Raw genomic sequence first — 11,848 nt, 5'->3', positions numbered from 1 at the left:
TTTAGTGCTTACAATAAAGAGTCATAAATATGTACATTTAAAATCTGGAAATCAGCTTTCTCATGTAAAATCATATACATCAGATTTCACTACTCTGAAATCAAGGTCTTTCCAACCGATTTCAAAGGACACTTCCCTGAATACTCTGATGCTTGCTGATATGTTTAAGATACATGGTGTCCATGTGAAATATTTAAACAAGAAATGTGACTCTTCTGACTGTCTTCTGACAGCAAGTTCAAAATGTTCATCTAGGCTCATTTGTTTAAATGCTTGAAAAAAGGCACATTTTCAGATGTAAAGGTGTCAGTGATTATTATTATACAAATTATATTATATTACATATTATTATTGTTTCTACATTCACATAGTTGTGTATGACAAATGAGAAGTTTGCTAACATCAGTAAGTGACAGGGTACTTAGGGAATCAACCTCCAGCCAAAGTATCTTTCTTAAAAAAAACAATTTTGGAAGAACATAACCTGAAGGTAATGGCATGCGATATTTGTTTCTAGTTAACTGAGAATGTTGTCAATTTACACATTTTAATTTTTTATGTAAATTTTAATGTAAATAATTATGTCAAAAGACTATGATTTATGGTGAGGAATGAACTGCATGAAGCGGATATTATTAGTTGTACAATAACACTTTAATTCTCACTTAAACAGGTACAAATGCTGGCAAAAAGTTGATATAAAACACCTGTTTTATTCTAAGAGGACAAATCAGTATGTTGGACATGCTCATGCCCCAAGCCAATAATCAAGAGTAATGGTTCATGGTATTACAACTCCTACTTCAAGCCTGTGATTTTTCTGGTAGACTATCAGGTCATTAACAACATTTGTTGTTGTTTTAGTTTTATCTTTGAATTGCATGACAAAACCATCCATGTAGTGTAGCTGCAGTAACATTTAAAACTACACATAAAATCAAATCACTGTTGATCAATGTTAAACTGCAAAAATAAAAACATATATATAAATAAAATATATTTTTATCTCATATTCAACTGTAGATCTGACTGCTATATCATAATTTGTTCTATACAATTAATATTTTCAGTGAAGGTATTCCAAAGTTTAAACAAATGCATACATAAAATGAAAATGTCAGAAAAGTACAAAAAAACCCACTAAATATTAAATCAAACAAGTGCACAAGAATAATGTAAAAAGTGTACATTTCCATGAGGTGTAAAAATTGAAAGGCCATTCATCAAACTGAGGCTGCATATAGTTATGATCTTGCCTTCGACAGGATTTGCATGCAATGCATGTTCTCAACATAAAATACTTCAATAGAAAATGATTCTAACAGAAAAAAATGATGAATCTATAAATGGCAGTTTAAAAAAGCACTCAGGCCAAACACTGACTGATATTAGGAAGGGTTGGAACACCATCAAGACTTGAACTGAATATCACAGATAATCTTTCCAATCCAAATATTTTTCAAATCCAATATTTTCTGTTTTGGTTAAAGTTTTTACACTGTGTTTGCCTTGACATGCATAAGATAACAGCAGCCTTTGCAGGCACTCATGCTTACAGTGAGTGAAAACCTAGGATGCATGAATGGATACTAAACTGCACACTTTATATTATTGATTATAATTTCTGAGCTTCTGATTTTAGATTACATTTGAAATTCTTAATTTCACTCATCTCCCATTATCCATTTTCAACAATATTTAACAATATGCTGTTATTTTAGAGGTTTAGTTCTACCTACCATTCAAACGGTTAAGTAAACCTCATGTAGACAATTGCTCCATGTTAAAATATACCTAAACTGACGTAAAATGGTACACCAAGAGACTACCTTCACAAGCTTCAGTAAATGGCTTGTGCCTCAAAAATGGCAAGTAAAACAAAGTGAATGCATATCAGAAAAAGGACAATATATGATTAAATGTAGAAAAAATGTCAATTCCAGACAGGCACCATAACGGACGGCTAGTTTTCAGTGCATCTCCACACACCTCCTTAGATGGGGACTGGAATGCAAAGTGGAGGTGAGTTGAAGAGGCAGCTCCCCTTTCAGGGTACAGGGAGGTTTGAGAGTTCGGGAGCATGGGAGAATCCTCTGGCTGGTTGATGTGCAATGTCCGGTCAGACAAGTCAAGGCCTCCACACAGACAGATGTGAGATGGCTGCTATGCAGTACCTAGGGCTCAGGATGATCTGTGTTCCAGCAGGTAGTACCGGTACATCAGGCCAACAACAACAGCTGCCAGTGCAGGGATCAACCAGATCGTCCATGAGCTAAAGAGTCGGGGGAGAATAAACCATTAAGCCCAAAACATGGGTTCCAGAACATTTCAAAATTCCAAACCTCAATTTACAGACCTGCTTAGCACAGATTTTTGGATTGTGCTTTGGCAGCTTCAGCTACAAGTCATTTTTTACTGATTTTTAATGTGCCCAATGCTTTTTCCTCTTTTTCTCCTATTCTCTCCGTCCAATTATATCACAGACATGCGGGTCATCACCACACAACCCCACCAACAGAAGCACACAGGCAACCACATGCTCTCCTTCCAAACATCTGATGTCAAGGGCCACTTCTTTTCACACCATAGTCCCCATGCAAAGCTTGCATAGATATGAGTCGAAGAAAGAGATTTCATGCACAGCTTTACACAGGCAGATTGAAGGCACCCAATTGATCAGAGGGAGTTGTTGGTGTGCAATGAAATGGACAAACTTATGGCCAACCTACCCGTCCCTATACCCTGCAGAATGAAGCCAACATGTTCCGCCACTGTGAACTCCCAGTCTATCAGCAACTGAATACACAGCTGGGACCAGACCCGGGCAGTAGAGCTCAGCTTGTGGTCAACACCTTGACGACTGGCTACAAGTCATTTCTGCCCATTTAAGAGAATCTTCATTTCAAAAAGATAGCTCTGATCGAAAGTAGAGACTATACCCTGACTCACATTGTTGATTCTCTTAATTTAAATACTATATGATGCCCATCTTTCTACCTTCACACTTTTCTGGAATACCCTCCTTCCAACCCCTTTTGTCTCTGCATTCCCCTGGAGGTCAAGAACCATGCAGGTAAGAAACCCCTAGGTTACAGCTTATGACCAATTTGCTGCAGAGATATATCCTGATATTCACATTAGCTGCATTCTAGCATAAGGTTTTCCCAAACTTGTGCTTTCTTTTTCCAGGTCTGAAACTCATCAATATTTTTAATTATTTTTCCATACTTTCCAGACCTGTGCAGGAACACTGCACTGTACACTTAAAGGCCATTTCCATGTGGATGAACAGCCCCAGCATACCAGGGTAGATTTAAACATAAAATACCTGTTTTCCTACATCACAGTGAGGTGAAGTTGGCATCAAATGGATGTCAGCTGTATACTCCATTTACACCCAGCGCCCCTTGACAGATTTTAATATTTTCCCATATTTGGTCTGTAAATTTAGATGGATGGCTGAGGTAATATCTAACATTTTTGTCATTGCAGTGTGGTGTAGGCATTTCTGCCCTCTGAAACCAAGGTGGCTCAGGCTCAACATTTATTCTTACACTTTTACTTTTACTATTCATACTTTTATTACACTAAAGGTTGGAGTTAGGATCGGTTGTGGGTAAGCTGACCTTACATCTGTTGTCAAGAGCAGGAAATACCTGAGCCTTCAATATCAGCACAGCAAGTCTGACAAGGAAGTTTAAACTGTGTTGCATATGAAATAGCTTTATTTTCCAGGAAAGGTAAAACAGATACATCTGTAGCCATGGTACAATGCACCAGGTACAATCCACAACCTTATATGCCACAATCTGTTATTTTCAGTATATTGTCATTACTTGAGCAATGACGTACAGGTAACCATATAATCCATTATCTGTGGCCAACCCTATGGATTCACGCAATTTATCATCAAATAACAATAGCCGATAGTATCAGACACAGTAAGATATCACTGGTATTACTTTAAAAATCATCTAAAAAGTGCTTTAACGATTTTAAGTATGTGTATTTACATCAGTACAATGTTCTGCAATCAATGTGTGCACTAGTTGAGCTAATGGTTAAAAAGAGTATTATTTTTGCCTGCTGTCATATTCAATAACAGAATGACAACAAATTTTCTTATTCATCTGCATTAACTAGGCTGAAGGCAGCACAAGTTTTCTGACATCATGTGTATCAGATGAGGGAGTGATCAAAGCACACAGAATTGCCACTGTTTATGGAGGGCAGATGAATTTACACCCTAATTGCTTTTTGTTGTCATAACAGAGAGAGCCTGTAGAAAGTGTGACCTCTGAGGTATACACATGACCCATTTTAGATAAAGATAAATTTGCAGCAAAAAAAACATGGCCTTTTAGTGACTTGCTGGGGCAGGAACTAATGAAAAAAGGGTTACGATGCTCCCTGTCATCCTTCCAGAAAGCTAGTTTCATCAAAAAATGGGAATATGTCACTCATTTTCAAATCTTCATTCTGGTTTGTCTTTCTTCAATGCAAATATAAAAACAACTTAAACTGAAATGATGTATCCCTACAGCACATTTTGTAATAATGGATCCACCTCTTGCCAACTAAGATGACATTGTGTAACCCTGGAAAGTATGACAAGTATCATAAATTTTTAATATTTCCCAACCCTAGATTCCAGCAGGCTGTAAAATGTACCATTATACATTTCAAAGAGAGATAATCAAAGAGAGATAACCCGATTCTCTTCAAGTTAATGATTTCATCTTAGCTGATTGCTTACCTAGATTCACCTGAGGTTGTTATGTAGATATCCTGGAGGAAAAAAATACAGTCAATTAAGTTACTAGAGCTGGCAGATAAATCCAAAAAAGTAAACAATCCAATAATGGAATCCTTTCTGACACTGCTAAGTGTGCACATTGTTAAACTGTACCTTTGCGCTTTCCTTTTTGCGATCATCCTGAAAAAACAGCATATAGAAGGGTTATAGTTTATGCCAAATTAGTTCCTTAATCTACAGTATAGCATATAAAAATAACTTCCTCCAAGTACAAGATAACAGGGTAGCAACTTAACCTTGGCTCTTTATCTAAAATGTCATACAATGTATGTTGACCTTTTATTAAAGTGAAATAGATAGAACAGCCCTTCCCAAATACACAATGAATAGCAAAAAGTCCAATTTTAAAGATTTGAGATTGAATGACAGTGTGCCACCTCATCATTATTAGTAAAGGTCTTCTAAATGTAGAAGGCCTGCTTTGTTTCTCAATAACAGAAAGCAGGATTAGGACAGCTGGTAGAGTTCAAAGTTTTCATGTCCTAAGCAACACCAGTTCAGACTGTATGAATGTACAAAAAAAAACGGTCCATACCATATGCAATTCCCCAACAAAGTACTGCTGAAGCATCTCCCTGGCATCTGTGGAATGGCCAACATCTTCAAAACTTTCTGTTGCATCTGCTCCTGCCTGTTCTAGCAACACCTCCTCACCACCTGGATGCTGGACACACAAGGACAGAAATGACACACGCATTCTGCTGACAACAGCCATCATAACTCCTTTCTAATCACATAGACCTCAAATCACACGCATAAACAGTAAATATACGTAGTCTATAACAGTTCATTCACTTTCAACACCAGGCTAATTCTACAAGCAGTCGTTGGTTAATTGCTGTATTCTGCATACTGCTTTCACAAAAACCGATCATCTCAGCAGCGATCATTCTCACCACCAAAAGCAATTACAAAATCGGGAAAATCACGTGCCTACATTGACTCAACATCAGGTTCAATGATTGTCACGTGATAAAATGCCTATGGCATTAAGTCTCATGACCCTGTTTTTAGTCTTAGCCTTGAACTCAAGGTCTCCATTGTATGGCCACGTTCTTGTTCTGTGTTGAAAGTCTAGTTTTGTTCTAATAAGATCCATAACCAGTGTTATATACACGACTGTACAAAAGAGTAACTCTCAGTATGAGTTTCAAAGACAATTTCAAAGTTACTGTTGTGACACGTTCCCAGGTATTTACGTTACAGTTGGTTAACCTAATATATGATCGTTTTTAATTAGCTAGGCAGTAATTATACAGAACGTAATGGAGGGCATTTCAAGGACAATGAGCTGTTTAGTGTATCTATCAGTCTCAATACAGCAACTAGATGTCTAATATTAGCTAGACTGATGGCAAGGTCCCCAGTAATCATATTTCTATTTCTGGCTAGCTACCTCCTGCGTTATTTAATAAGCCTATTTGACTACTTTTCAAATGTTTCCAAATAACTGGCAACAAACATACTGCTGACAGAAAATGTTTCGACAGCTAGCGCAATTTCCGTAACGAGCAACCCAGCTCTCGTTAAATTAGATAGAACCTGGGAGATCTAGGGCGGGCTAGCACTGTGCTGTATGCTTTGACGCTTACCTTAACTGACCCGGATACTGGGTGGCTGGTGCTAGCAGTATTGAAGCATCTGTATCTTGCTGACACCTAGCAAACTTACGCGTTTCCTTTTCACGCAAGATAGCAAATTATATCCAGAAGAACGAAAGCGGGAATGCTTCTGCTGTCCGCAAATTCACCGAAAGGATTTCCATTTAGCTAACTGGCTGCCGCGCTGTTTCCCTACTTACCTCCTCCAGGAAGCTTGTGATATCATACACTTTATCGTGGATGATAAGCCAAGTATCCTTGCTCATGTTGTGATGTTTGATTTCTTCAAGTGTATAGTATTTTACATTACTTTCAGACATAGCGTCACTGTTACTTTCTTCTTCCATTGCGTTCCGATCGTAGTAAGATAAGTCTATATTTAATAATTAAGGCACTGCCTTAACTTGAAAGCCTAGACCACAAAGTGCATTCTAGAAGACACCAGCTCCTCGGTTACACTGGTGTGCGTTTCACAGTGAAAACAACAGTTAGAAAACACATTTTACCCCACCCGGCCGCCGTACCATTTCGTCAACTGACATGTGAAATAGCCAATGAAATTAGTCATGTTCTAATACATTCAACCAATTAAAAAAACGATTTTAAACGAACGACAATTAGGCTGCAAATTCCGCAGACGGCAGCTGGACATTAATGTTAATTGTACTTTATGAGGTATGTGCCCAAAAACTGTTATGCATTTATTTTGGCACTATACATACTCTCGCAACATATGGCAAGACATTTGGAAATTTATACTCGTTAACATTTGTTCTGGCCTCACTATATTATTGCAGAATGTGCTGTTTAGTTTCACTAATTATAGTAAATTATAGTATAGTACTGTAATAAATTATTATGATCCGTATTACTTATTTGCAAAATGACCATATTTATAAGTGAATTTGTGGATAAAAACCTGTCTTGTCTTACAAATTGAAGCTGAACAGTATCTTAAAACAATGTCATACTATACTATTACCAAACTGAATTTCCGTATGTTTTTAAGGTTCTGTGTAGTTGTACTCCCCAGGCCTGTATGACTCTATATGACTTGTGGAACTGATTTTATTACTGTGTATGCTTCCTGTAAACTTTAGCTGTATTGCTATTGTACATTAAGAGCAATAAAAACCATCGGATAGCGTCAAGTGATGGGCTTCGTTTTGTAAAGTGATAATAAAAACGTGAATTCCGTAATTATATACTGAAAACGAAAATATTCTAACAATCTATGAGATTATTTTTGTTTTACATTTCAAGACTCATAGCCGACTCCATACTTATTGCGGAGTGTGGCGTCAAATGTACGTTTGCTTGCGTTCAGCAGTCGTGATAAGATGAGGAGAGTGTGTGCACATCACTGATTAGCCTGATAGGAGGGCTCACGTTCGGCATGTTGACCTACCAAAGTGCAGTTTGCTAGCGTGTGAGCAAGATAACAGACATAGTCACAAATGTCTCTCATTTTGTATTGCAGTGGCAGGTGATGAATGAATTCCTCATACTGTAGGCCTATTTTAACAAGAAGGTTTATGTTTCAATTTACCAACTTTTCAGAAGTGCTTACCTTTGTGTTAATTTACTGTTGCGCCACAGTGGAAAATGGATGAGTAAATGGTATTTGAACAGCAACTTAATTACTTTATGATGCACGCAAAGTGAAATTGCTTTGGTCCTGGGAGAGTGTGCTGCATTTTGACAAAGCTAATACTTTAAACCGTTGAAATAACGACAGCTTAAAATCCTTACAATTCATTTATGTGATGCATTTTGAAAGGCAGTAAAAGTAATTCTACAATCATCACATTTACAGTGACTTGCATATTAATCAATACCCAAAATAACATTAGAGCTATACTATAACAGTAACGGCAATGCACCAAGCCCCCCAAGAACAAATGTACGCCAGCATTCTGCTTTTTGAAGTTCAATGGAAGTATGTAGGTTTCATATATTCCATGTATTTGAAACAAGACCATCATGTTCAAGGTTGTAGGCAGGTGGTCAGTGACCTCCAGAAGCTGGGAGATGCCAGTGAAAGAATTCAGCTCATTCAACTGCTCTCCATTGTGGTGTCTACTATTAAGAACTTTAAGGCTACTGGCGCACTGGTGACACTGCCAGAAAGAAGACAAGTGTGTTAAGTGTGTTTTTACCACCACAAAGAGAAGTGGCAATTGTAAATCCCAATGCAACAGTTGAAGATCTCCAACACTAACATTTTCAAAATAAAAACTGTCAGTACCATCTTACAGCAGCTCTATAGCCTCATGGCCACAGCCTCATAGCCTGGCTGCCTCTTTGGTGGGTAGGCCTCAAAAATATATGTTGCTAACACTTGATAATTATACAAATATCTTATGGCCAGATGAAACAAAAGTGCAATAATAAAGGTGAAGCTTTTAAAGGTGAAGAAAAACCTCACACTGCACACAGTGCGTTTCATCCAAATCTACAAAAAATGGTTAACAGAACAAAATAAATGTTCAAACTTGAATCCAATTGATGGTGTAAACTCAAGAAAGATCTGAAGGACCTCTTCCACCAGGGCAAATTATCCTCAGAAATGCCATAAAACACACCAGAAAGTGTCTTGTCAGAGTAGTCCGTCTCAAAGAAGGAATAAACATAATACCACAGCAGTATGAATAAATGTGATCTTTATGTTTTCTGGATACAAGTCAAAAAATCATTGTTTGTAAACAATATGACTTTGCTCTGCATAATGCTGTTTAGATTAAAGTGTAATAATTTAAACAATTAAAAAGGATCCAACACACATATGTTGAAACTTGTTTTTTTTGTTTTTGGTATATGTAAACTATATACACTCAGTGACCACTTCATTAGGTATACCTGTGCACCTGCTCGTTGATGCAAATATCTAATTAGCCAATCATCTGGCAGCAACTCAATGCATAAAATCACGAAGACATAGTCAAGAGGTTCAGTTGCTGTTCAGACCAATCATCAGAATGGGTAGAACATCTGATTTAAGTGACTTTGACCATGGGATGATTGCTGATGCCAGACGGGGTGGGGTGAGTATCTCAGAAACTGCTGATCTCCTGGGATTTTCATGCACAACAGTCTCTAGAGTGCATAGAGAATGGTGCAAAAAACAAAAAACATCCAGCGAGTGGCAGTTCTGTAGGCGAAAACTCTTTGTTAATGACAGAGGTCAGAGGAGAATGGCCAGACTGGTCAAATCTGACAGGAAGGCGACAGTAACCCAAATAACCACACGTTACAACAGTGCTATGCAGAAAAGCATTTCTGAATATGCAACACGTCGAACATTGAGGTGGATGGGCTACAGCAGCAGAAGACCCTTCCAGGTACCACTCCTGTCAGCAAAGAACAGGAACCTGAGGCTACAGTGGGCACAGGCTCACCAAAACTGGACGGTAGACAATTGGAAAAACCTCACCTGGTCTGACGAATCTCGATTTCTGCTGCGACATGCAGATGATAGGGTCAGAATTTGGCATAAACAACATGAATCCATGAATCCATCCTGCCTTGTGTCAACGGTTCAGGCTGGAGGTGGTGGTCTTATGGTGTGGGGAACATTTTCTTGGCACACATTAGGCACCTTAATACCAATTGAGCATTGTTTAAATGCCACAGCCTACCTGACTATTGTTGCTGACCATGTGCACCCCTTTATGACCACAGTCTACCCATCTTCTAATGGCTACTTCCAGCAGAATAACACGCCATGCCACAAAGCACACATCTTCTCAAACTGGTTCCATGAACATGACAATGACTTCAGTGTACTACAATGGTCTCCACAGTCACCAGATCCAATCCAATAGAGCACCTTTGGGATGTGGGAACGGGACATTTGCAGCATGAATGTGCAGCTGACAAATCTGCAGCAACTGCGTGATACTATCATGTCAGCATCGGGCAGAATCTCTAAGGAATGTTTCCAGAACCTTGTTGAATCCATGCCATGAAGAATTCAGGCCATTCTGGGGGCAAAGGGGGTCCTCCTACCCACTATTAGGTGTACCTAATAAAGTGGTCACTGAGTGTATCTTTTTGTTTCTGTTTAATCAGAGGCATTCATAAATATGAAGGGCACTGTCCCTGTGTCTATGGTACATTTCTACAAACAATAGTGCCAGAGCAGATTAAACTGTGATGCATCACTGAGCTCAACATTGCACCAATTTGAGTTTGACCAGTTTAGCCTTAACTTTGTGCCCTGGCATGATGTGTTTCCTTATGCCAGTTAGGCTTTTTTGATAATTTGTGAATATAAACAGCTGGCAAAATGTTGGCGTCAAAATTGTTTCATTGTATTTTAATGCATACCAGTATACATTTACAGGTCTGGGAATACTGTGCTTGCTTTTAACACAGCAAATGTTCTTTTGACACCATTTTCTCTTGTAATGTCTATGTATTGCCAGTAGATGGCAAAAAAGGAGTAAAGTTCCAATAGAGTATTATATTAAAACAGCTTTCTTCTTTTTCATAGCCACTTTTTATTAAATCATCAGTTGTGATTTATTCAAAAAAGCCTAATCAGCCTAATCCATATCCACAGCCCTTAATCAAGGCCATTCAGGACATGTTTGGATGTTTTTCTACTTCTTTCCTGGTTTTCTTGGCAACACTTGTATGACTTCGTCAAATAACCTAGACTCTCTCATCTGTTCATCGTTCTGGACTCCTCCTCCCACTGTTCCTCTCAACCCACATTCTACAGCTAGTAACCAGATGCTGCCTGTAGCCAATTCAAAACTCTGGCGCTGGTATTGCATGCACTCCAATATGCCTTCAGACATATTCCACCATATACCATGATGGCTATTTTTCTGTCCCCTCTACCCCTCTACTACTTCACAGAATGGGCTCCATTCTCAGCCTTTGCCTCTTAGAGATACAATGAGCTTCTCTCCACTATAAAATAACGTGATAGACCTCCTCAGGGTGGATTGAGGTTCAGCTTGTAAGTATAGGTATGTAATAGGACAGAGTTTACAAGTTAACTCTCATTTTACTGGAGAGATTCATTTTACATGTAAAAATGTGGCATTGTGATGAGAATGTCTATTGTCTAAAATATGAAAATAAAGGTAGCACTTACTTTTAATGCAGTAATCATATCAAAAAGGTTGTTTCAGTAATTCAATACATTAATATGGTCAATTTCATGAAACAGGTAAATAATAATAAGGTAAACTTCCCTTGGAGGATTTATCATTACACAAAGAGTAAGGTAACATACTGTCAACAGCTAAGTAAATTGTCAAAAATCTGTTTGCAATTACACAGAAACAGAAGAAAGCAGCACCTTTCCTAGTGAATACCAACAACTTACACAGACCAATTACCTTACTCATATATGGATGTATATCAAATCACACCAAGAAACTACCTTCAATCTTAAACAGGAACTGAGAAGAGACGC

The 11,848-nt window shown here is 38.1% G+C and overlaps 1 protein-coding gene across 1 annotated transcript; it reads right to left on the bottom strand.

Moving 5' to 3' along the window:
* Positions 1-1,171: 1,171 nt before the first annotated feature.
* LOC118782119 (cytochrome b5) lies at positions 1,172-6,875 on the bottom strand. The gene is made up of 5 exons (XM_036535374.1): positions 6,618-6,875; positions 5,352-5,480; positions 4,910-4,936; positions 4,757-4,788; positions 1,172-2,272 (listed from the first exon to the last, which is right to left on the bottom strand). The coding sequence occupies exons 1-5, from the start codon at positions 6,762-6,764 to the stop codon at positions 2,182-2,184; spliced, it is 426 nt and encodes a 141-aa protein (XP_036391267.1). The 5' UTR covers positions 6,765-6,875; the 3' UTR covers positions 1,172-2,181.
* Positions 6,876-11,848: the final 4,973 nt, after the last annotated feature.

Source organism: Megalops cyprinoides, chromosome 8 (genome assembly GCF_013368585.1).
Source record: "Megalops cyprinoides isolate fMegCyp1 chromosome 8, fMegCyp1.pri, whole genome shotgun sequence".
Classification (NCBI taxonomy): Eukaryota; Metazoa; Chordata; class Actinopteri; order Elopiformes; family Megalopidae; genus Megalops; species Megalops cyprinoides.
Note: the sequence above shows the minus strand (reverse complement) of the source record. Positions and strands in the feature narration are given on the sequence as shown.

What these genes read in the sequence shown, in the direction of transcription:
- LOC118782119 (XM_036535374.1), bottom strand. Translation starts at nt 6,764, where the DNA reads ATGGAAGAAGAAAGTAACAGTGACGCTATGTCTGAAAGTAATGTAAAA. An exon ending in TCACAAGCTTCCTGGAGGAG is followed by an intron (nt 5,481 to 6,617) that starts GTAAGTAGGGAA and finishes TTGTGTGTCCAG; the next exon opens with CATCCAGGTGGTGAGGAGGT. An exon ending in ACAACCTCAGGTGAATCTAG is followed by an intron (nt 2,273 to 4,756) that starts GTAAGCAATCAG and finishes CCGACTCTTTAG; the next exon opens with CTCATGGACGATCTGGTTGA.